Source organism: Pollicipes pollicipes, unplaced genomic scaffold (assembly GCF_011947565.3).
Source record: "Pollicipes pollicipes isolate AB1234 unplaced genomic scaffold, Ppol_2.1 Scaffold_7261;HRSCAF=8764_pilon_pilon_pilon, whole genome shotgun sequence".
NCBI lineage: Eukaryota > Metazoa > Arthropoda > Thecostraca > Pollicipedomorpha > Pollicipedidae > Pollicipes > Pollicipes pollicipes.
Genome location: NW_023597054.1, coordinates 49,316,212 through 49,340,518, shown reverse-complemented (window position 1 = coordinate 49,340,518; position 24,307 = coordinate 49,316,212). Strand labels below are relative to the sequence as shown.

The 24,307-nt window shown below is 57.2% G+C and overlaps 1 protein-coding gene across 1 annotated transcript; it reads right to left on the bottom strand.

Moving 5' to 3' along the window:
• Positions 1-2,018: 2,018 nt before the first annotated feature.
• On the bottom strand, positions 2,019-22,316 carry LOC119112063 (thioredoxin-2-like). The gene is made up of 4 exons (XM_037236041.1): positions 22,172-22,316; positions 20,227-20,331; positions 3,875-4,000; positions 2,019-2,302 (listed from the first exon to the last, which is right to left on the bottom strand). Exons 1-4 carry the CDS (start codon positions 22,196-22,198, stop codon positions 2,240-2,242), a joined length of 321 nt encoding a protein of 106 aa, XP_037091936.1. The 5' UTR covers positions 22,199-22,316; the 3' UTR covers positions 2,019-2,239.
• Positions 22,317-24,307: the final 1,991 nt, after the last annotated feature.

Sequence of the window (24,307 nt, the reverse complement as noted above, 5' to 3'; positions counted from 1 at the left end):
GCGTCTCGCGTGGTAAGAGGGCGCTGTTTACAATCGACTCGGAGACACAGATATGGAATGGATTTCTTAAGGACGTTGGCAGGTCACTAGCATTTCTGGTCCCCGGCCACCGTGCCCAGTGAGGGCGCTGCTGTCGCTGCAGCCGTTGCCATCGCTGGTATTGGTGGCGTAGTCTTGGGTGGAGCCAATCACGCAGATGGCGCCATGGTCAGCGCAGGCGCGGCAGGGCCTGAACCGCGCACTGACTGGCCGCCTCGGGCCGTCCGTGCGGGGGCAGCTCCGCACCAAGTTGTGAGAGAGCCGGGGGCGCAGCTCCGCACCTTAGCTGCAGCAGAGCGGGGGACGGCAGCTCCGCACCAGAGCCAGGGGCTCCAGCTCTGCACCAGAGCTGGGGAGCAGCAGCTCCGGATCATAGTTGCACCAGAGACGAGATACGGAGCTTCGCACCATAGCTGCACTAAGCGGGGGCCGCAGCTTCACAACAGAGCCGGGGGCGGCAGCTCCACACCGGAGCCGGGAGCGGCAGCTCCACACCGGAGCCGGGAGCGGCAGCTCCACACCAGAGCCGGGAGCGGCAGCTCCACACCAGAGCCGGGAGCGGCAGCTCCAACCAGAGCCGGGGACGGCAGCTCCACCACCAGACCCGGGAGCGGCAGCTCCACACCGAGGGAGCGGTAGCTCCACACCAGAGCCGAGAGCGGCAGCTCCACACCAGAGCCGGGAGCGGCAGCCCACACCAGAGCCGGGAGCGGCAGCTCCACACCAGACCCGGGGACGGCAGCTCCACACCAGACCCGGGAGCGGCAGCTCCACACCAGAGCCGGGGACGGCAGCTCACACCAGACCCGGGAGCGGCAGCTCCACACCGGAGCCGGGAGCGGCAGCTCCACAAACCGCTCCAGCCACAACCCGGCAACGGTCGCTTCGGGGCCCTGCAGGTTGTAGCGGCGCACGTGCGGGGCTCCTTTCCTCCGTCGCTACGGCTCGCTTCCCGCGCACGTTCAGACTCCGACCTCCGTAACCGTGCCGCTCACTTCGCGGCGCTGCTGAAATCATTTGCACCTACCGACGACTTGTAATGTCCGACTGCTACTGACAATGTTCCCGCTCAGTACATTGAAGAAACAGTCCCACCTGCAGCAAAACAGTCAATTACCCCATGTGTTGCCAGATAGGCGTACCCGAACTTCGATATGAAGACAGTTTTCAAGATATATTATGATGAACCAACACATTGAATTCGATAAAGCCAGTGTTGGGGCTTATTTCGTGTTCTAGAATCTGATCTGTTTTGTCATTATTTGCAATTTGACATGTTTTTGTCTTATAGGTGCAACTTACACTTCGCAAATAATCCGTCAACATTCACATGCGTGCGAGTCTAAGCCGATGCGGGGCGCTTGGGCAATGTGCCGCTCACATGCGTTCAGTGGTCCGCGCGTTGGTGAACACAGATATGAACAGGCACAACAAATCATCAGTGATCGGGACCCAGCAAAGCTGTCTCAACAATCCACGGTGGTATATTTCGTAGAAGAGAACAAGTTCATAAAACGACGTCATATTGGTGAGATTGAAAACACTGAGTCTTCAACCTTGCCGCACATCATGACACACAAATAAAGCAGGTCAGTGCGCATTCAGTGAGGTAGAGCATGGGCGTTCCTCAGTTGCATCCCCAGCAACGGTACTGTGTTGCCGCCCTCAGCCCTCCCGCTGCAAGACGGGTCCAATCCATGGCACGTGACCATTTCGAGCTTTTGGCGGTGCGCAACCCGCAACTGCAGCAATTTGGACAATCCTGTGAAAGAAACTATTCAAGTATTGACCTACCGCGGGCTGGAGCCACTGCCCGATTCCGCATGTCCTCCGCAAGGAAAATGAATCGCTAGCGATCCACTGCGACCTCGAACCAGGGCAAAGACTGAAGCGAAACGCAATCCACTATATTAACTTACCGCTGTTCAATCCTACGTGCCTCACAAGACCAAGAAGTCATCAATTCAATAACAAACTGTGCAAATACAGGATAAGGCGCAACAGTGAAGAACACTTGGTCATTCTCAGCCGGACGCCCGGCCACCGGCGGGCTGCGGTGCGAGGCAGGCCAGACGCAGCCCCGCGCCGCGCTGGAATTCGGCCCGGCAGGGGGCGCGGCGACCGCACGCCGCCGAAGATGGCACTGCGCTGGCGCGCGCAGGATTGTGCGGGAGGCGGCGGCGGCGGCCGGTACAAGCGCCTACTTGTGCTGTGTCACCAGCTCCAGCAGCCTGTCGGCGTTGGCGCCCGAGAAGCTGGTCACCTGCCGAAAAAGGACGTGGTCAGAGTGGCGGATCTGACGCGGCGGGACGGTCAGAGCGGCAAATATGGCGCAGCGGACGTAACGCTGGAGGGAAAGCGCAGAAGAGAGAGCGAGAGAGAGAGAGAGAGAGAGAGAGAGAGAGAGAGAGAGAGAGAGAGAGAGAGAGAGAGAGAGAGAGAGAGAGAGAGAGAGAGAGAGAGAGAGAGAGAGAGAGGAGAGAGAGAGAGAGAGAGAGAGAGAGAGAGAGAGAGAGAGAGAGAGAGAGAGAGAGAGAGAGAGAGAGAGAGAGAGAGAGCGGAGAGAGAGAGAGAGAGAGAGAAGAGAGGAGAGAGCGAGGAGAGAGAGAGAGAGAGAGAGAGAGAGGGACAGACAGACAGAGAGAGAGGGGACAGCCAGAGAGAGGGCAGACAGAGAGAGGACAGACAGAGACGAGACAGAGAGACAGAGAGAGACCCGACGACATGAGTTAAAAGTCGCGCCATTAGGCATGGGTCCGTCACCCGATGTTTACATTGGCACACACCAGTCATCGTTTTGACAACTTTTAGTTCTGTCATGACATGCCGGGTTTCCTAGGCGCAAATGGCCTTTGACACCAATGGCAACGGCAGGAAATTCCCATGATGGGCCACCAACTACAAAGGCGCATTTCAACATTGATGTACAAAGGAGGCAGTTTCGGCCTACCGGTCGACATGTGGTCTGTTGAAAGGGACATGGGCATCGCGCGTTTAAACCGAACCAATTACCGGGTCATGGCCCAGCCATTGTGCAAGGGCCCACACAACCCATTTGGAGCAGAGCGGCACCCACGGGCCGCATTGAAAGCACGCGCCATCGAGCGCTCCGATCGGCCGCTGGCACGGGACGGCGAGTCCGGCTGCCGTTCCCAGCCATAGCGACGCGCTCCAGGGGAGCGTCGCTTTATCGGCGCACTTCGCCCTATTGGACACGGCGCTGGATGCGTCGCGGCCCACGTTTGGTTCATCGACCGGCGTCGCCGCCCGAGCGGAGCGTTGGCCAGCTGACCCGCGCCAGCATCAACAGCACGGCCCGCAAAACCCCATAGCGGGCCCCTTCTGAGTCAAGGGCGGACAGTAGATTATCCAACTATTTGGGTCGTTGAGTATCGCAGCCGAGAGGGTACTGCCATCCAAATACGTCTCGCTTCCAGTTGCGAATTCGGCACCATGCCAGCATATGATAACAAGAGGTTACAGGCGCTACCCGTGCCAGGGTGACCGGACTATCAATCGTGTGAGTGGGGGTACACGTCTGTGGAGGTGAAGTGCTGATTGCCTCTCACACCCTGCTAATTGCCCAACTACATAAAAAACGTGAATGTCTAGTTAGGCGGGGCATGATGCTGCGTGTCGGCTGTGGCAGAGTACGTGCCTTCCCTCCCCTCCCCTCTCCCTCTCCCTCTCTCTCTCCCTCTCTCCCTCTCCCTCTCCCTCTCCCTCTCCCCCCTCTCCCTCCCCCCCCCGGCTGCGTCAGCGGTCGCGGCGTTTCCGGCCCGCCGGTCGCCCGAGATGCCGCGACCGGGCCGACCCGCCGCTCTCGGCGACGCACCTTCTCGCCCTGCTTGATGAAGATGAAGGTGGGCATGCAGTTGATCTCGTAGTCGGCAGCCAGGTCGTCCAGCTCCTCCACGTCCACCTTCAGGAACACCACGTCCGTGTGCTCCTTGGCCATCGCCTGCGGCAGGTCGGCGGCATGGTAAACACGGCGGTCGGAGCCAGCGGCCGCAGAGGCGCGTCATCGCCGCCGGGACTCGGCCGACGCAGAAGCGCAGGGGTCAGAGGCGCACACGAGACCGGGCTCGCTTCGCGTTCGCATTCACCCCCGCTACAAATACTGACGTCGTAGAAACACAGGCAGATGCCGCCACGTTTTTGAGTGATGCTGATCCTTGATGAAAAGGGTTATCTTAACCAGCAGGAAAGCAGCATTACTGCATGGGTCACGGCATCGTAGCAAGGATAGGGAAAAAGCACACCGGGCTCGCCTTCGGAAACGCCGGTGCATCGTCCGTGACTAGTGTATGTTGCATGACTGAAACCGCACGCTCACAACCGCACGCTAATGGGATTGCTCCCGTTCTCGACGACCGCAAGCGTCTTATGCTGTATCGCTCGGCGGTCGACGCGCTGAGCAGTACGCAGAGCGGGCTCTGTACTAGTCCCGCTACAAAACCGATGCAGTGTCGCCACGGCCTGACGCCTGCGTCACAAACGCCGGAAATCGCTCACGGGCATTGCCCCCCGCTTCAGATCGCCTAACGTCCGCGGGGCGCCTCACCCAGCAGCTCCGAGCCACCGAGCGCCGACCGAGCCGGCTCACGGGGGAGCTCGAGACAGCGCTCGTCTGCAATGTGGCGACCAGCTGCCCCCGGACATCCCACCGGCCGTGTGGCAGTTCGCGGCTAAATACATGCAACGCGTAACAGCTGCCATGTCGGTCCGTCCCCGAGAACAGCCGATCACGTGAAAGGAAAGCGAAGTCGGCCGTTTTCCTCCGCGCGGCCGACCGCGCACGCCAGGCATGCGAGGCGCGATCTGGACAAGGTCGCCACACACGCGTCCGCGTGACTCAGCCGGATGTTTGCACGCACCAGAGCCGGCCGCCAGCCTCCAACGGGCGGATGGGCGGACACAACATGCCACGCGTCATGGCTCCGTCAAGCGCCGGCTGGCTGGTGACCGGCCCGGCCGGCTCTGGTGTGCCGCCTCGGCGGCTGGCCCGGCGCACCGCCGGCGTCGCCGATCGCTCCAGGACATGGCGCCGGTGACGGCGGCAGGGCGGCCCAGCCGCAGCTGCTCCGCCGCTCACCAGCCGGCTGCCGCACCTGCGCCGCCGCCGGCTGTGGCGCCGGCGCGGCGACGCTGCAAGCGCGGCGGGACGGCGCCATACCGTGCTGGCACGGCGACGGGCGGACACCAGGCAGGAGGCCGGCACCGCACGCTCACGGTTGGGTGCTGACGGGATGTGAGGGACTCGCTGTCGGTACAACTTCGCTGGCAACGAAATCTAGGATAGACGAAGCTAAGTTGGAACTGGTACAGAAATGCAACGCGGGTCAGTGGTAGCATGCCATCGTTGGAGGCGGCTACGAGGAGAATGCAGTGAGATTGAAAAACTGCATACGAGTGGTGAAATTCAGGGCGCGTCGCTGATGGTCACAGTTATAAACATGCGACAAAAACAGCTCCAAAAACATACAGAAAAAGACGGGCAAGGAAATGACGAATAGGCAGGTAGTAAAATGAACGTGGGTGGGTAGGAGGAAACAAAATTAAGAAAGAGCAGACAACTGGAGGGCATGGGGACTCAGGCCAGCACGGCCAGCACCAAACGATGAAGACCGAGCAAGGCATTGCCAGCAAGCGAAAGATGCAATGGCGACGCACCAGTGCTCTCGGAGAGCACCAGAACACGAGCCACTGAGCGATGCCGCTCCACGCGGCAGCTTTTGCCGTCCCGCTCACAGCTGGCCGATCGTTTCGACAAGGTCAAGCGACGAGCGGGTGCGCTGTAATTACGGCTGCGCCTGGCCAGCGGAGCGGTTCGAACAGGTCTGCAGTCTGAGCGGCTCCAACAGGTATGTAGTCTGAGCGGCTCCAACAGGTCTGCAGTCTGAGCGGCTCGACCAGACCTGCGGTCTGACCGGCTCGAACAGGTCTGCAGTCTGAGCGGCTCGAACAGGCTTGCAGTCTGAGCGGCTCCAACAGGTCTGCAGTCTGAGCGGCTCCAACAGGTCTGCACTCTGAGCGGCTCGAACAGGCCTGCGGTCTGACCGGCTCGAACAGGTCTGCAGTCTGAGCGGCTCCAACAGGTCTGCAGTCCGACCGGCTCGACCAGACCTGCAGTCTTACCGGCTCGAACAGGCCTGCAGTCCGACCGGCTCGACCAGGCCTGCAGTCTGACCGGCTCGACGAACAGGTCTGCAGTCTGAGCGGCCCCAACAGATCTGCAGTCTGAGCGGCTCCAACAGGTCTGCAGTCTGACCGACTCGAACAGGTCTGCAGTCTGAGCGGCTCCAACAGGTCTGCAGTCAGACCGGCTCGACCAGACCTGCAGTCTGACCGGCTCGAACAGGTCTGCAGTCCGACCGGCTCAACCAGACCTGCAGTCTGACCGGCTCGAACAGGTCTGCAGTCCGACCGGCTCAACCAGGCCTGCAGTCTGACCGGCTCGAACAGGCCTGCAGTCTGACCGGCTCGAACAGGTCTGCAGTCTGAGCGGCTCCAACAGGTCTGCAGTCCGACCGGCTCGACCAGACCTGCAGTCTTACTGGCTCGAGCAGGCCTGCAGTCCGACCGGCTCGACCAGGCCTGCAGTCTGACAGGCTCGAACAGGCCTGCAGTCCGACCGGCTCGACCAGGCCTGCAGTCTGAGCGCGTCGAACAAGTCTGAGCGCTTGCGTTCCGATGACCCCACGCCCTGGCTAGAGGCGCAAGCAGCCGCTGTTAGCTCCGTTCAGCATACAGGCGTTCCGGTGCAGAGGTGCCACAGCCCGCCGTAACAAGTGGTGACTCGGACCGCGCTGTACAGGCACAGGCGCGAGCGCGTCCGACGCCGGGGGTGACGTCACTCTGCCGTCACGTGACAGGGCGTGACGTCTGCTGCGGGCAGCACGAGGAGTACCAGCTGTAGCCATGCCTTACAGTGGCGCTCATATGACGTCATATGCCGGCAAGTGCGTACTGGCGGATCGTCCATCGTTACACATGTATGCGTGCGCGGTAACATTACGCGTGTATGTGAGCAATGATGATGTGCAAGCAAACAGTTGGCGGGCGTCCTAACAGCACCTGTGAACTGCACAGGAAACCGACTGACGAGCCTCAGCCATGACGACCTTGCAGCCTCAGGGTCATCGGTGTGAGTCATACTCGGTTTGGAAGGTTGCCAAGAACCTGCCAGTCGAGGCTCCCAATTCTCTATCAAAGTTCTGGACCTGGGTGAAATCCTCAATCAGTGTCACAGACAGTACATCGATGACAAAGTGCGCCCGGGGCTTAACATTTACTTCAACACAATCCCTTACAGCTTCCGGGAACAGCGCCCGCTTGCGGTTCTCGGAGCAGCCATGGACGTCGCATAGCAACTGACAGGTCGTCTGGGTGGATTCTTTTCCTCGCCTCGCGGGCACTGGGGCGTTGGACGAAACCACGCCGAAGAAGTGGGTTCATACCAACACTGCTGCCATGCCTCGACAGGCAAAACGCCTTCAAATTCGCTATATCCCAGAACGGTCATCGGCAAAAATACGGGAAGGGGAAAAGCCGCATTGGTCGATCGGGTTAATTTCCCACCTTCCTTCGATATTGTCATGAGAAGTCAGGCAAACCAGCCGTTGAGCGTCACACAAAGGTAACTTCTGGAACACTTTCACGAGCGTCTGCTGCAGCGCGTCCGTTTGTTATCGCAGACGGCAGTCAGCCGCGGTCGGCAGGCCACCGGATCACCCCCGGGCGTCGCTCCCTGTCCCCCCCCCCCCCCCCTCCCGAACAGCGCAGCGGGCTCGCGTCGCCCACGCCTCCCGGGGCGCCGAACCGCTGAGTCAGCGTGACGTCACGACCCGGACAAACCCGCGGCCGGGCGAAAATTGGGTCGGTGTGATCACGACGGCGACCGAGAAACACAGAACCCTCCCCGACGCCCTGACCCCGGCCCCTCCCAGGCACATGCACGCCGTGCCGGCGCGGCTCCCTTCTAGAACAGCGGCGATCGGACCGACCGGCGACAGAGCGCGCGCACCCATGGCCAGGCTCCAAAGCCTGACACAACGCGGACACAAACTGAGGCGAGGTTTGCGGACAGATGGAAGCCGCTTGGACACTAAACTGTCATAAAGGCCTCGGCGCAGACATTGCGACTTCAACTGCAGAGGATTAACAGTCATGCACCCCGTGCACGAATGTTTTCAGTGACAGACTTCGACCACGACGAATCCGAAACAGGAACATATGCGCAGCCACTCACAACGGGGTGGGTGAGGGGGAGGGGTGCAGCTTCAAAGTTCCCACTAAAGACCCATTTTGCCACAGGCGCGCAAATCGTCCACTACAAACTCAGTTCGCGGCAGACGCGCAAAGTTTCTTGCTTGGCGTGCAACAATATCGCAGGTTTCGATCTGTGTAGCTTTGCGTGTCTGCGTTCCATTTTTTATCGTGAAGTTTGCGCGTACATTAGTACATATCATGACTTCCATCACGGGAGCACGTAGCCTCCAGGGCCACTACATGAGTACGCCTCCGATTCGAAACAAGGTAGCTGAAGAACGTCTGTTCCATTCACCTATACGCTGTGAAACGCGTCCAGCCCCGACAACCACGCTCGTGGCCAAACGTGCATAGCCCACAGCTCCAGCTCCACGTCCCCCAGCCGCTCAGTAAGCAGGCTTGAACGCTCTTTGCTCAAGCCTCAGGCTCAGGCCTCACCCGGAGTTTCTAGCAACACGCGACGCGTGCGGCGCGGGCGGCGGAAACTGCGCCAGTTGCGTGCCCAGTTCCGCTAGCGAGTCATTTTGCAGCGTATGCAGTGTCAATTGAGCTGCTTCGTCATTCACGCAAGGCCATCTTCGGAGTACAATGTACGTGCACACGCCCGTCAGAAGTGTATAAACTCTCAAGTGCAGACGCAGGGCTGACCGAGCGCTCGACGTCAAGTGTTTAGCTGTTTCAATCGATAAAGATATCTTAGTCCAAGGTACGCTATCCGTGGCATGCTGCAGCCCAATCTAAGTGACCAGACGCACAAGATAAGTAAGGGATGATTGGACTCCTTGGCCGACATCACGCACGGCACGAAGACCACGCCAGCTGGGGAGGCCAGCATCCTCCCCGGCGAGATGGCGCTGCGGGCGGCCGCCCCGGCGCAGGCTCGCGCTGGCCCACCCGTCCTGTCTCTGGCCCCTGTCCAATCTGGGAACGGTTCGAATTGATCTTGAAAGATTTTCGGAGGCACTATTTCGGATGGTCCTTTTCGCGCGCTCGACATCCGTGGCCTGGTGTTATGTGCAGGGGACAAAGCCGCTCGGTTTTACGGAAACAGAACCCCGGCCATAGCTGTACTCGCTGCTAAGATTACTAGCGCGCAGGTTCAAAATTGTTTGTGCAAGTCGATTCTGCGCAAAGATGGACGTTCTCAGGGAGACATGGGCTGGCCTTTTCTTCTCTTTTGACACTAGGGGCATGTCATCGTTCCCGGCCATGGGCTGAAAGGCCCAGCGCGGGGTACCTTCCAGTTGCAATTCTGGCGACAGAAGGGCAGGGTCCCCTGGTCAATCTAGAGGCCTTCAAAGGGATGCATTATACACTGGTTCTCTCCCAATGCAACAGGCCTTCTAACTCGCGCAGTTGTCCCCACATCGATGCAAAAGCCCTCATTGACGCAAAAAGATCCCTTGTCGCCGCGGTTGGTCGACTAATTGGCGCGGAGACTCCAGTTCGGCTTAACCGGCTCTTAGCGGAAACAGGGTGCAGGGCCTTTTCCACACTGGAGACCCTGACTGACACAGGACCCTTCGACGATCTTACTGCAGACTCATAAGTTATTACATCGTCATAATACCGTAAGTTGTCATATATCCTTTCATTGTCAGAGGGCACAACTAACACAGGAGACACTGGCATTCGGAGTCCAGCCCCCGTCCCTGTTCAGCGAATGTTTCCCCGGCCGACTGGCGACTCCTTGCTGACACAGGGCATGCTGTTCGACACTGCGGGCCCCCGATCGACACAGAGCCCCTCAATGCTACAGATCAGCAACCGACCAATCCAAAACATGGGTCCTGGCCTTGGGTCCTGGCCTTGTCCCTGCCCGGGAAATGGGCCCACAAAGCTGAGACCGACACGTAGACAACTGTTCAGTGTTGCCAGTCTCTGGCCGAAATTGAGGCACGCATTGTTCCAGGGGATTCTCAATCGGCGCAAAGGGCTGTCCGGACTGGCATTTGAGGTCACCACCCTGTAGGTGATCCTTAATGTGACCTGCAGCCGGCCCTTCGTGTCCTCCAGCCTTCTAATCGGGCCCTTGATCGTCGGTTCAGAAGGCCCCATCGGCCCCTCTTCGGGCCACCTCGAGCACCGTCTCTGACCGACTTGGACCCCTCCCTAACAAAGGACTCCCTGCGAGACACTGTGGGCCCATGGTCAACAAAGGGGGCCTCTCGTTGACCTTGGGGCCCCGGCCATTGTAAATCGCGGGCCTCAGCCGTGTCCCTGCTTGGGGAATGAGGCCTCAGGCCCAGACCGACACGAAGCCGACTGTTCGGTATTGGTAGTGTCTAACCGACCCATAGGCCCTTACCTAGTCAGGGCCCCTCAATCAGTGCAAAGGGCCCTCTGACTGGCATTTGAGGGCTCGGCCCGTGAGACCAGGACCCATAATACCTCTGGCCAGTCCTCCGGGGTCTTTGGGCCTCAAATCGGGACCTAAGTGCGTGTGTGGGGAGGGGGCGTGTGCCCCCTGTGCCTCCTCCCGCCCGCGCCACTGGACGCGGCTCATCCAGTCCACCGCACCGCGCGCCCGCATGCCAACGGGCGGGGTGGACGAAGCGAGGCGAGGCACGGAGCACGAACACACGAGAAGCAGACAGGTCAGACGCAGACGTGCTGCTATGATGGCACTTGGTTGCATGCCCACATTGTCATTTGGAAGCTGATGGCACAATGGCATTGCTTGCTGCTTTCGTTGTTGCAACGTTATGGATTCGTGGCTCCGTCCCAGCAGCGGTACCTACAAAGAGGCCGCCCGTGAGCGGACCTATGATTGATTCCGTTCCATCAGAATATATTCCGACTGTGACTCCGCGTCTGAGGTTGATTCCGACCGCGACTTCAAGCAGTACACCGCGATTCCGAGCCGACTCCAAATCAAAGTCAAGGGCTATCGCTTGATTGCCGAACTGATTCCGACGGAGTCTATTCCAGCAACAAAAATCTACGAAATAAGCTGTTCTTCTTTCCTTTTACAAGGGCCGCGACGCACGTCATCACGCCCCTTTTACGGAGTGTTTGCGACTGCGTTCGCCATATTAGGGTTATACAAAAGTGTGTACAGACCGCATATTGAAAAATACAAAAGTGGTTGAACTGTTTAATTTGATGCGCATATGGAGGCTGCCAAAACGATAACATCCTTTGTTACCCACGTTTCATCTTTAGTTAATTTGACTCGTTCCCGATTCTAACCTATGTGGTTCACTCAGCAATGGCTCCGCCACGCACGCCCTCTCAAAGGGATTAACTCCATCTTAATCCAACGAAAACTTAATTCATACCGATTTCGATTCCGATTGGCGCCGCACATAAGCCTGCCTATAAGGTCAGCAGCTCCCGCAGGAAAACACATTTCATGGAGGATGTGCTCTCGCATATCGTGCACTACTGAAGAGGACGACAGACCACGCCCCGAACAAGCCACTGTTTTTAAGCATCCTAAGCGTCCAAACGAGTAAGAACTATCCACCACTGCAGAACGGAAGAAATCTAGAAAGCCAGCGGGCAGCGACACGCGTCAGCGAGGCACCAGCTCCGCCCGGCAGCCGGTGCAGAATGCAGTGCGGCGGGTGTGACCACGGTTGTGCCAGCTTTCCCCAGCACACACACAGGTAATTGTGCTTCGCGGAAGGCTTGCCCGCCGTGCTGACTTCTCCGAGCCTTCTCCGCCCATGGCCAGGGACTGTAATCTGTGTGTTTTTCCTCGTGTATTCCGCGCGGGCCTTCCCCCGACACCATCGGGGACACTCTGTCGGCGGGGGTCCTCCTGCCACACGCCGGCGGGTGCGGGCGGCGGGGCCGGGCCGGTGGCTGTGATTGGCCGCCGCCGCCGGCCACATCCGCCGGTGACGGCCGGCTTTATCGACCGCGGCGGCGCTGCCGGACTCGGGCATGACTCGGGCCGGCCCACCGCACACCGGGAAACGGCCGGCCGCCGACCGACGGCCGCGCGAGCCGAACATACCACGCAAGCGGCATCTCACCAGAAGCCGGGACACGCAGGGGAAGAGGGGGAGCGGGGGTCGGCGGAGCCAGACCACACGGTCGACGTCATTTCACCGGAGGCCGGCACAGGTACGTGACGTCACGACAGTCAACGGAAGCCGGTCCGACAACACAGAAGCGCAACGGAGCCCGGCCTCGTCGGCAAGGGGAAAGGCAACGCGAGCTCGCACGCTGGGATCGCGGGTGCTGGACTGCGCGCGCGGGCAGCGCACCCTGCCGGGGAGAGCAGGCGCCACACGGCAACCGCGCGGGTCAGCGGTGCGGTCAGAGCCGCAGACAGCCGGTCGGCGGCCGTCCGCTGGCGACTCACCGCACCGCGTGACCCCGGGCGGGGTCGGCGGCCGCGGCGCCGCAGCCGCCTGACACGACATCGCCTCGGCCCGCCTCCAGTCGACGGCGGGTGGCAGGCTGGCGGCCGCGACGGACGTCCCGCCCGCGGCGTCGGGTCGGCCCACCGACGCGCGGCGTGCGGCGTGACTGTGTACGCCGCACGCCGGCACCCGTCTTCCGGCTGGCAAACCGACGAGCTTGGACGGCAGCCCGGCGCGACTGACCAGGGCTCGCCGCCGCACGGCCAGTGCTCCTGGGAGCGACCCCGGTCCTGTCGCTGTCGGCGACTGGGCAGCCCGGCTGCGCTCCTCCGGGCCGAGGCCGAGAACTACGCTGATGCCCCGCTCCCTCACCAGGCAGTCTCCGCTCCCTCACGAGGCGGTCTCCGCTCCCTCACGAGGCAGTCTCCGCTCCCTTACGAGAGGTCTCCGCTCCCTCACGAGGCAGGCTCCGCTCCCTCACGAGAGGTCTCCGCTCCCTCACGAGGCAGTCTCCGCTCCCTCACGAGAGGTCTCCGCTCCCTCACGAGGCGGTCTCCGCTCCCTCACGAGGCAGTCTCCGCTCCCTCACGAGGCGGTCTCCGCCCCCTCACGAGGCGGTCTCCGCTCCCTCACGAGGCAGTCTCCGCTCCCTCACGAGAGGTCTCCGCTCCCTCACGAGGCAGTCTCCGCTCCCTCACGAGGCGGTCTCCGTTCACTAACCAGGTGATCTCCGCACCCTACCTACCCCACGGTGACCTCACCACATCTCGCCACACGTAAGCCGGTGGCAGCAGCGCCCACACGAAGCCGAAGCGACACAGTAGCGCCGCCAGCCAGCGGCGCCGCCGGCGGCACATTCCGGAAGCCGGGGCCGGCGGCCGGCCGCGCGATATCTCGGGTGGGATCGGCGGCGCGGGTGAGCTGGCGACCGCGGCCCAGCGGCGTCCGGTGCAGAGCTGGCGACCGCGGTCCAGTGGCGTCCGGTGCAGAGCTGGCGACCGCGGCCCGGCGGCGCACAGTGCAGAGCTGGCGACCGCGGCCCAGCGGCGTCCGGTGCAGAGCTGGCGACCGCGGTCCGGTGGCGTCCGGTGCAGAGCTGGCGACCGCGGCCCGGCGGCGCCCGGTGGTGCGCAGAGCAGGCACTGCGGCCCGGTGGCGCCCGGTGCCCACCGACAACAGGCAACGCCGCCGTCGGCCGTGCACGCGTGCCGGCTCAGTTGATCCTCAGAGCAGCGGCTCGACAACGCGGCCCTGCTGGTGGTGGCGGGGACATCCGCGCGTGTTGGTGCCATACAGCCGACACTTCCAGGTTCGTGCAGGAACGCCGATGGTGGTCGAAACACTGGTTATTTGAAATGCGACGTAGTTCTTGGGTTTGCTTCGGGATTCGCGCAGCAGACACACGTTATGTGAAGGAAGCACGTGCACTTCACTGCAAGGAGCGAATCCTTACGAGCCCACATCCATAATAACACAATATCACATCCATCGTAATCCATATCATCTCGCATGAAATCCAGAAAAAAGTGAAGAGGTTTTTGATCGACACGGCGCGCGCACCACTGCCGCCGCCCGACGGCCGGCCGTCGCCGTCTCCGACTCGGGCCCGTTCGGCGGCGCAGAGCTCGCTGGCACGTGCTAACCAACACCGGGCGACGGACCGGCACGCCGGCAGCGCCGCTTTCCGGCGGAGTCACCAGGGCCAGTCATCATGTCAGAGCGACGCGAAGCCCGTGGCTGACGCGTGGTCGTAATCGGGCGGGCGCCATGGCAACCTCACATACGTCCAGCCGTCGCCAGCCGTCCAATGTTTAACGTCACGCCAGTTCAGGATCAACACAGCCGGGCGCCTCATCGATCTAACGCGGCAAGCAGCTACAAAGTATCACAGCTGTTACAGACACCGACAACACGGACCGCAGCGACGCGGGGCAGTGGCACGCCGAAAGACATGTTGATGGCCCAGCGGAGGCAAGGGGGCGAACGGTTTTACAGCTCAGTTCTACGGGCTGGAAATCCTCGCCCGTCCCAGACTTCAATCTTGCCGTAAGCTTGAAGCATCGACTGAAGCCCCAGCGAGTCACGCGAACCGCCAGCGAGCGTCGACCGTGGCAACCCAGCAGCAATAGTCGTACCGCGTTATGTTAATTGATATCACCCGCTTTAATGGGCAGGCTGTGAGCGGGTTTTAGTGGTTTCTTTTTTGTGCGTCTGTACTACCTGGGTGGGAAAGGACAGCTGTGTGGAAGCATTCGCGCTCATGACTACCGCCAGTGTGACCAGCTGCGAGACACCAAATCAATACCGTGCACAGTGGCGGACGCGTGTGGATGGGCGGGGGGGGGGGGGGGAGTGACGAGCGGGCCCTCCCCACTATTGTGAAATAACAGCGGCAGCCTCGTTTGCCCGGGGCAAACCCTCCGTTTTCCGTGGTTCCCCGCGCCGGCCGGCGCCGCATCCCCATGGCGCAATACCGCCGCTGGCCGTGCGTGTCGGCAGATTGCCGCCAGTCCTATCGTGGCGCACATCATCACCACGACAACGCGTCAACAGTCAGAGTGGCGGCGGGCCGGCGCGCTTCGGCCAGGCCCGGGTCGCCGTGGGGTCGACATCGGCCGCTGGCCCCGAGACAGGGCCCCCAGCTGATGACTCAGAGCAGCGGCGCGACGGGACACCTCCAGCCGCCGGCGGCCCGGCGCGCCGCGTCTCGTCTCCAGGCGGGCGCCACGCGCCAGTCCTGCCCTCGCCCGTGGCGAGCGATGCAGGCCAAGAGGCCCACCGCCCCCCCCCCCCCCGGGTCGACGGATCGGCGGCCAGGTCACGAACTCCGCTACGGTCACGGTCACCTCCGCTCACGGTCACCTCCACTCCGGTCACGGTCACCTCCACTCCGGTCACGGTCTCCTCCACTCCGGTCACGGTCACCTCCACTCCGGTCACGGTCACCTCCACTCCGGTCACGGTCACCTCTACTCCGGTCACGGTCACCTCCACTCCGGTCACGGTCACCTCCACCCTGGTCACGGTCACCTCCACCCTGGTCACGGTCACCCCCACTCCGGTCACGGTCACCTCCACTCCGGTCACGGTCACCTCCGCTCCGGTCATGGTCACCTCCACTACGGTCATGGTCACCTTCACCTCGGTCATGGTCACCTCCGCCCCGGTCACGGTCACTATTCGCCGAACCTGCACGCGTCGCCCGTCGGCTGGCACTAGCGCCGCCGCCTCCCAACAAGCGATAAGGCGCCGCCACAACGGCTGCGATCGCCGCGCTACGGACGGTGTGGACGGGGCCCCCAGCCATGTGACCATAGCCATCCACCCAGTGGTTCCTCGCCGGCTGCCTGTGGCGGCCCACTGGCGACGCTCCGGCGAGAGGGGTCAGCAGATGATCTGCGCAGGCGCAGTTCAGCTCAGCCGCTACTCTGGCTTGGACCGTTTAGACGTTCAGTTAGGAAATCTGGCTTGACATTTCAGCTTAGAAAGCTGGGCTTGGGGTACACCATCAAAGCTCTCGAAGCAACGGTTCGGCGCGCCTCGCCACCAGTGCGTATGCGCTGATGGGCTCCAAATAACCAAGACCGTCTGCACGCTCCAAAACAGTCAATCATCACCATATGTATCTTGCGATTTTAAATGTATGGGCCTACTCTATGCCAGTTCAATCTAGGTCCTTTTTTAGTTTGGAATCAATTAATGATGAGCTTCCTGCAACAATGCAAGGTGGGCTGGACATAACCAGTGTCTGAATGACTTCTAGGTTATTGCTCACTGTAACGTAGTCCGGTTGGAAAATGTGGACCATGCACGTCTTTGTTGCACCAATCCACTAGAATAGCAGAAGGCACCTTCTGCCATGCCTCCCTCGTGGTCAAACCACACGACTGCGTTGATGGTTCCACGAAAATTAGCCATTTCGCCCGTTCAGCGCAGCCGAAGAAGAGAATACAAACGCCAGCCCTCGGCTGTCTCTGGGCGCCTATCTGTACCTTCGATTTGCGTAAACAATGACCGGGAACTTCAGCTACATCGCCGGATTTGTCTTCGTTATGTTGGCAATCACTTGTTGATGCGCCGCCGTCGGCTACGATCGCCCTAGCGAACGGAGCTTTCGTGACAGCTTATGACCCGCGTCGGAACGTTACGGCAGACACTCACTGGCGGTTCACGTGGCTCGGTGAATGGCCTCAGGCGATGGTGCAGGCTGACCACAAGGCCAATGTCCGGATTGACCCCAGATTTCCATTCACAGAAATGGGTTGCAGAATAGCCTATCACCACGGCCCTGAGGGACACCACAGCATAACTTGTACGGACAATAGGAGCAAATTCAAGCTAGAATTGATGACAAGGCGCTGCAGGACCGTCATCGACAGGGGCGGTGGCTGCATGGCGAGTGATGGCTCCATAAACGGATCACAGCTGGCACTGGTCTCCTCCTTCAGTGACTCGATAATGATGATTATGATGATGATTTGGGGTTCTTGGGCGCATGGACTACGGAACTGGAGCAAATGCAGGTAAATGTTGAAGGGAGTATCCTACATTTGAACGGAAATAGCCATCTTGACGACCTCCCGGTGCTGTTCACAATCCTGCCTTATTAAGACTTAGCCCCTCCAGTTTCCGAGCTACACGCACCGTGAAAATGGGAAAGGCATTTCAGGGAGAGGGTTTCAATTCATAACCCGCGCGGCGATCAAGGTCAAAAAACACAATCGTCGAGGCGTTCATGTCTGGCGTTCGTGAGCGCGATTTCCAGATAAAACGGCCACCAATTGGCTCTCAATCAATGTTGTGCGAGGAACGATTACGTTACCAAACCATGGCGCATTGAGGAGCATATTTACTAAACAGAGGACTGTGCTGTCCAGACCAGTCTTTTCCACTTGACGAGCATACCAATAGTTAAAAGTGAGCTTGCTTCGTCATATCTAATCCTCGTTTCAACATCTTCAAATGTGAAACATTCCCTTTAAAAAATGCATTCCTGCAAGTGCCAATCTGGCACAACGCAATCTTCCCACAAGGTGTTCATAATTCGTGAGCCCTCTCATACACTACACAGGGCGCTGTCGCCGTATACACGCAACGCGGTAAAAATCACACCTGTAAATGTCTAAGCAATATGAACCGCAAATCTGTCAGTTCACACAACCTGTTCACAGCTAAAAACGAAGACAGTCAACCAACACTATGCTGACTAAACACTTGACTATACCCTCTACTTACGCCATGAACAGAGGCAAAGGAATGTTTCAAAAAGTGGGGGGGGGGGGGCTAAGCTCAAGGCATACTTCAGGAACTTTTTCTGGAAAGCAAGCCCGATGACCAGGGGGGGGGGGGGGGGTAGAGATGGACGTTGTTGTCGCTCTTTATTCAAATGTCACGGCTGTTTTGTTACCTATGCACATAGAGCTGTTTCTAACTACTGCACAATCTTCCCTGTTCGACTCATCTATATCGTTCGGCAAATAAGGCTGTCCAGTTTCCCAGAACTATTCATCCATCTCAACATTGTCTTTCCTGGGGAGGTGAAATTCCATGCGCGGGTAGGCATTTTGGGTCGTTGAGGTGGCATTTGCCTTCACAAGGTAAATGCCAAAATACGGCCTGGACATAGGTTGGTGAGAATTTTGAAAGCGAATCGACGGCTCACAGTGCGACAAATTTTTAATGCGCCTTCATTTCGCTGGCTGATTTTCAAGAGATAAGACGTCGCGGCGTTTTAGACGGAAACAAGTTGGGAAGCTTGAAACTGCCAAAAACAGTGTGACAAAAGTCGTACAACTACAAATCCTGCTTAAAAAACCAAGCCAAAGAACAAACACCTTTCTGTCATAAATTCCTCACCCGGGCCCTGCTCCTACCCGCCGTCGGCGGCCACTGCCCTGGGAAGGCTGTCTCCCGCATGACTGACGGCGAACTGATCATATGGCTGCTTTGCTGCATATTTTTGGATCAGCATTACTACTCATTGGTCCGTAAAACATAGGTTAGACACCTGCAACAGAATCGTTTTCGAATTATCTTCCCTTACACCAAACCAACGCAGAAGAGGCTTCCCACAAGCTGCCTGCCTCGGGTATGAATTGGTCCACCGGACATTTAATTGCCCATCATTCCATGTTGACGGCTTGATCTGCTTTTGCGTGTGGGCAGCGGCGTAGCCAGAGCCTTGCCAGAGAAGAAAAGGGGTCGAAAAAGCTCCTCTTGTGGTGACCTCCCCCCTCCCCCCCAATAAAAAAGCTCCGCACATAGGTTACTTGTTGACAAGGGAAACGGTTTTCTTCGTTTTATTGCTATTCTTACTTTGCAACTAGAACAGAAAACAAAAACTACCGTTAGATCAATTATGTATGCATCTTGAAGTCTGCATTAACTGCAAAAATCAGGCGTTGAAGGATCGCATGAGATAAATCACCGGCACCTTTAATTTACAATGGTTTAGTGAACTCTTTCTAAAACGACAGAATTCAGAACCTTCGTCGGAACTTTTTATCTGGGTTCTACAAGCATAAAGAACATTGCGAAAGTAGACTGTAGATCAATATGTTTGATCTAAATTTGAAGATGAAAACCTGATTGTAGATCGAGCGGTCAACAATGTGCATTAACATGACCAAGCCATGTTTGGCTGGAAATGTTCGACATCCAGTCAGAAGCGATACAATCGATACGTGATAAAATTTATGTAATGTGCAAGGTTCTTCAAGCATAAAGAACATCGCGGAAGAAGATTGTAGATCAATATGTTTGATCGAAATTTGAAGATGAAAACTTGATTGTAGATTGAGCGGTCAACAATGTGCATTAACATGACCAAGCCATGTTTGGCTGGAAATGTTCGACATCCAGTCAGAATCGGTACAATCGATACGTGATACAATTTATGTAACGTGGTTTTTAACATGCGCGCTCGCAAATCTCAGCAACAAAAACCCCCACACCAAGCGTTGCAGTTTCCATAGTCCGTGGAGCGTTAGTCTAGTGGCTAACTTTTAGCTGTGGCCCATCGGCAGACGAAAATGATGACGCTTCTGAAACAATTACCTTTAGACATTTAAATCGATTGATGATGCAAGCTATGTGACATAATTTTGAGCATGTGCTCTCACAAATCTTAACAAAAACCTCGACGCCAGACCTTGCAGTCTCCCCACGCCGCGAATGTAAGTGGTGGCCAATGAGCAACCGAAAAAGATGACGCATCTTGAGGAAGATGGCTGGTGAACTGGATAAATCAGCATATATGTTAAATGCAATGCAAAAGTAAGCCAAGCACGGCATCAATCTGAAAAGTGTGTGTGTGGGGGGGGGGGGGCAGTTAACAATGCTGCCCCCACCTTGAAAGTTGGGAGGGCCATGGGCCCCTCCCCCCCCCCCCCCTGTTCCTAACCCATGACCATGAGCGTACCTATATGGACTACGAAAACCTCTCGAAAACGCATGAATGACGTACCAGTATCATGGAAACCAAAAGCGAATCTCCAGAACAAGATAATGTCACGATCTTATCCAAGCGAATATTGCGCTGGGGGCGGGGGGGGGGGGGGCGCAGGATCGGTTTTCCTGGAACGTGCCAGATGGTACTCACCGCGATCTTCGGGGCGATCATTTTGCACGGCCCGCACCAGGTGGCATAAAAATCCACCACAACCAGCTTGTTGGCGGCCTCCTTCAGCTTGCTCTTAAACTCATCCTGAAACAGTTGTCATCAAGGTGATCGCATGATGCACGCTGGCAGCCGTTTAACAGCTGGGAAGGATATTGCCCTCATAGCAGATTCCTTTCCCACAGCCTGTCCTAATAGCAGATTCCTTTCCCACAGCCTGTGTCATTTCAGGCCCCCTAAGTCGCAAATACCTAGCGCACGCTCCAGCGTTATTTTGATCCACATCACCTAAAACAACCCATGTGCCGGCTGCCGGGGGAGGTAGGAGGGGGAGGGAGCGCATTTCTCGCCGCTCCTTCCACCTTCACAATCAATGAACACATCAACGACTTAAGGCGCAATCAACACTCTTACATCTTGCACCCTGAAGATGCAATGCTTGGCGACCTCAAGGTTACCAATAGCATTACAGGTACGAGCAGCTTATGATTTCAAGTGTGATATAGGCGAGCAAATATGCAATGGTAAGACGTGGGGCAGATATGAGCAGCGTATCAAAATCTGGTAGGGCTGCAGTGTTTTCATATCAGGTGGGGCACGTGGACGTGTCATTTTTTCCGCCATTACACTCCCAGATAAGGGTTTTCTGCCTATGGCCTCTCCCTTGCTCAAAACCAGCCAATCAGCATCGGACCAGGTGGCGATCAACCCAGCATTACAGCGACCCAGGCTTGTCAAATGGACCAGGCAGGTCAGGTGCCCAGGTTTGGGGTCAAAGGGCAATGGATTGGTGCCAAAGAATTGCCTGTGGAGGTTGCCAGAGAGCTAGGATTCTCACAGAATTAAGTCACATTGACATTGAACACACCCTGTGGGATGGTCAACAGTTGTCATATGCAATTGGTTTATAGACTTGGTATCATCTGAAAACAAAACATTCGTGGAATAACTATATTTTATGACCAGTCAAAAGTTACAAATACCAGCTGTTTCTAGCTGGCAGTATCCTACATGTTTTTTAAAGTCATTTTTAACTTTCAACAGTGTCAACTACACCTGAATCTGGGAAAATCATGAGTCTGACCTAAAATATGAAAGCTTTTCTTAAGGCCCTCCAACCACCATCTTGTGGTAATCATGAGCCACATGTGCTCCTGCTTCCTGCTTCCTCTATGCTGCTGACCAGAACTGATTCTTTTTTGGAACTTGAGAATGAGCAACCAAAGTATTGGTATCACACGCACATCGCCATCTATCTACACAGCCAGTTTTCTGTTTTGAAGCCTTCAGCCTAACATTTTCTGTAAGGTTTCCAAGCAAAGTGCATCCAATGGAGCACATAAATCACCTGCATGTTGCACATAGCACAATCAGGGCAGAATGTCATAGTTAGAGGCCAGGACTGCCTACTTGTGGCCACAGCTTCAGAAACTGCCTGGCCCCCTTTAGTTTAGAACTCTGGTTTAAAGTATAGGAATTGTGTATGGCAACTAAGGAATGGCAACCAACATGACAGCCATATGACCTCAGGAAATATGACATAGGCACAGGTAAATGAGCAACTAAAAAGGTCATAGGGTGTCAAACCCATAGTCACGGAAGTACCACAGACACAACTGGTTTTCTGCTGTCCAATTCCTTGCCTGTCCACCAATCATAAAATGGTTTCACGCTTACAATGGATTATGTCTTGCAATGAGTTTGTGACATAATGATCAGTCAAGGCAAAAATTTCAGACCACAAAATACAAATCCCACTGTGGAACAAGGTATATCTAACTTCAGAAATACACAGAGTACTTGCACAGGGAACATGACATCAGACATACTCGCTCAATTGGATCAGGCAGCTCGGCATTCCAAAGTCCATGTTCCAGAGGGCCGCATGAACACCTGACATCGTATAATCGCAATCGGCTGAACTTACTGTTGACTGGACTTGGGTAACCGACATTCTGAGTACTTAAGGAAACGTCGGATGAACGTGTCTGCGAACAGTCCAGGCGACAGGAGGCGACCCAAGCAACCCCGCCTTCCAGCTCTGCAACTCTGCGACTGCGGCAACCGCGTTGGCGCGCTGACTCACAGGCGGCATGACGCGAGCCGGTTTCACCTTATCGTCACAAGCACGCCATATTTGCAGACCTCATGCTTCCAAAAGTGCTGCATTGCATGTTTTTTGTGGGCCACCACAGTGTCTCTTCCTATCCTTCGGCGATCTTCCGAAACTGGAGGTGGGGGTGTTAAGTCCGATGCATGTAATCCGGCACAAAATATTTACTTAAACCGGCAAATGCTGTTTGGTGCACGAAAAAATAGACGAATTTAAGGGAAAGGCTGCGTGTTACGCACCGGGCTCATACACCTTCCAAAACGGGGGTGGTTACGCACCGTGCTTGCACACCCTCCAAAATAGAAGGTGGCTGCGCACTGGGCTTACGCATCCTCCAAAAACGCGGGGGTGAGGGTTCAAATCTCGATGGAAGCGAAGATGTATGCTTTAACCAAGGCCGTCGCCTCTAATGTGTTCTTTTGTGTACATCATGACACAGCAGGGCTATTTCGTTGCTTCCAGCAACTGACAAGCGGTTGCATCTCGGGACCCGAAATCGGTAGAAAATGGCCAATTTCAATCACCCGTTATGCAACATAGCAGCATCTCGGCGTCAGCTCGGCACCGAATGTACAAGAGCCGCACCTGTGCCATAAAGCACAGGTTAGTAACTTCCAAATTTTGCCTGTTCTCAGCCAATGGCTGCTGACACTGAAGCATAGCCGGCGAAAGCAATAGTGACAGTTCCTGATCACTGAATTTGTGATGGGGACGTGGAAAACATGTTGGCTACGTCCCCCTTCATCTCTGGAGGCAAGCAGACGTGCTTCGGCGCAGAACTTTCGGTGTCACGTAAATCGCAGATGAACACCACGTCATCAAACCGTTTACAGGTCATGCACTGGTATGTGTCGCAGCACGTCGGCAGGTAATAATGCGCTTTTCCCCCATGCTGCAGTCTCGCATCATCGTCGCACCGGAAAACCCTCCATAGTTTGCGTGGGAACTGGACAAAAAGAAAACAGCAGCGCCTTGCGCTGCAGTTTCTAGTATCACAATTGTCAAACCTGCATACCACTTGAATAATCTCACACAATGATACCTCCGTGGCACAGACAGCGGGGGCACAGATAGCACGCCCCCCACCCCCTTGGATCCCCAAGGGCTCGCTCAGACCGCTTGGTATCGATGATTGAGGGCCCGTTTTGAGTGCCCCAAGGTCTGACTGGGGGTCACATTAAGGTGCCTGACGCTGCTGGGTTGGCCCACAAGTACCAGTCAGAGGGCTCTTTGCATCGATTGCAGGAGACCCGCTGCGTCGATAAGAGCCAATCGGTTGGTTAGGCACCACCAGAACCAAACAGCCGGCTCCTCGCCAGTCTAGGTCTGAAGACCCATTTCTAAAGCAGGGACAAAGCCGGGGTCCCTATGCCGCCCAGGGTCCCGAAGTGCCTAACACAAGGTCCCGCGTTGGAAAGGTGTCCCGAGGCTGTCAAGAGCCGTGTTCGAGGGGACCCGAAGACCTTGGGACAAAAGCTCAAGGGCCTGGGCGGAAGACTGAAGGGACGAAGTGCCGGCTGTAGGTTACGACCCTCCGCTGGTAGAGCCGTGACCTCAGTTATCAGTCAGAACGTGTCTCCCACCGATTGGGGACCGCTAGGGCAATGTGGGCCCCTATTTCGGCAAGATATCACCAACACCGAACGGTTGGTTTCACGCCGGTCTCAGCCCTGAGAGCCCGCTTCCCAAGCATGGACGAGGCCGAGCCCGAGGATTGCATTAGTCGGGGCCCCCGCGACAACGAGAAGCCCTTCTGGCGGTCAGTGTCCCACATTGCCCAACAGTAGCTCCTCTTAGGCTTGCAGCCACAACAGCTAGCCAAATTATCTGTCGTCTGAATGCATCGCGTCTATCTGGATGCCAATGTCGTGGTTACCAGAAGACGATTGTGCTTCATCGCGGGGTGACAATCTGAACACAGCAGACATCTATTGCATATCATTTATTGCA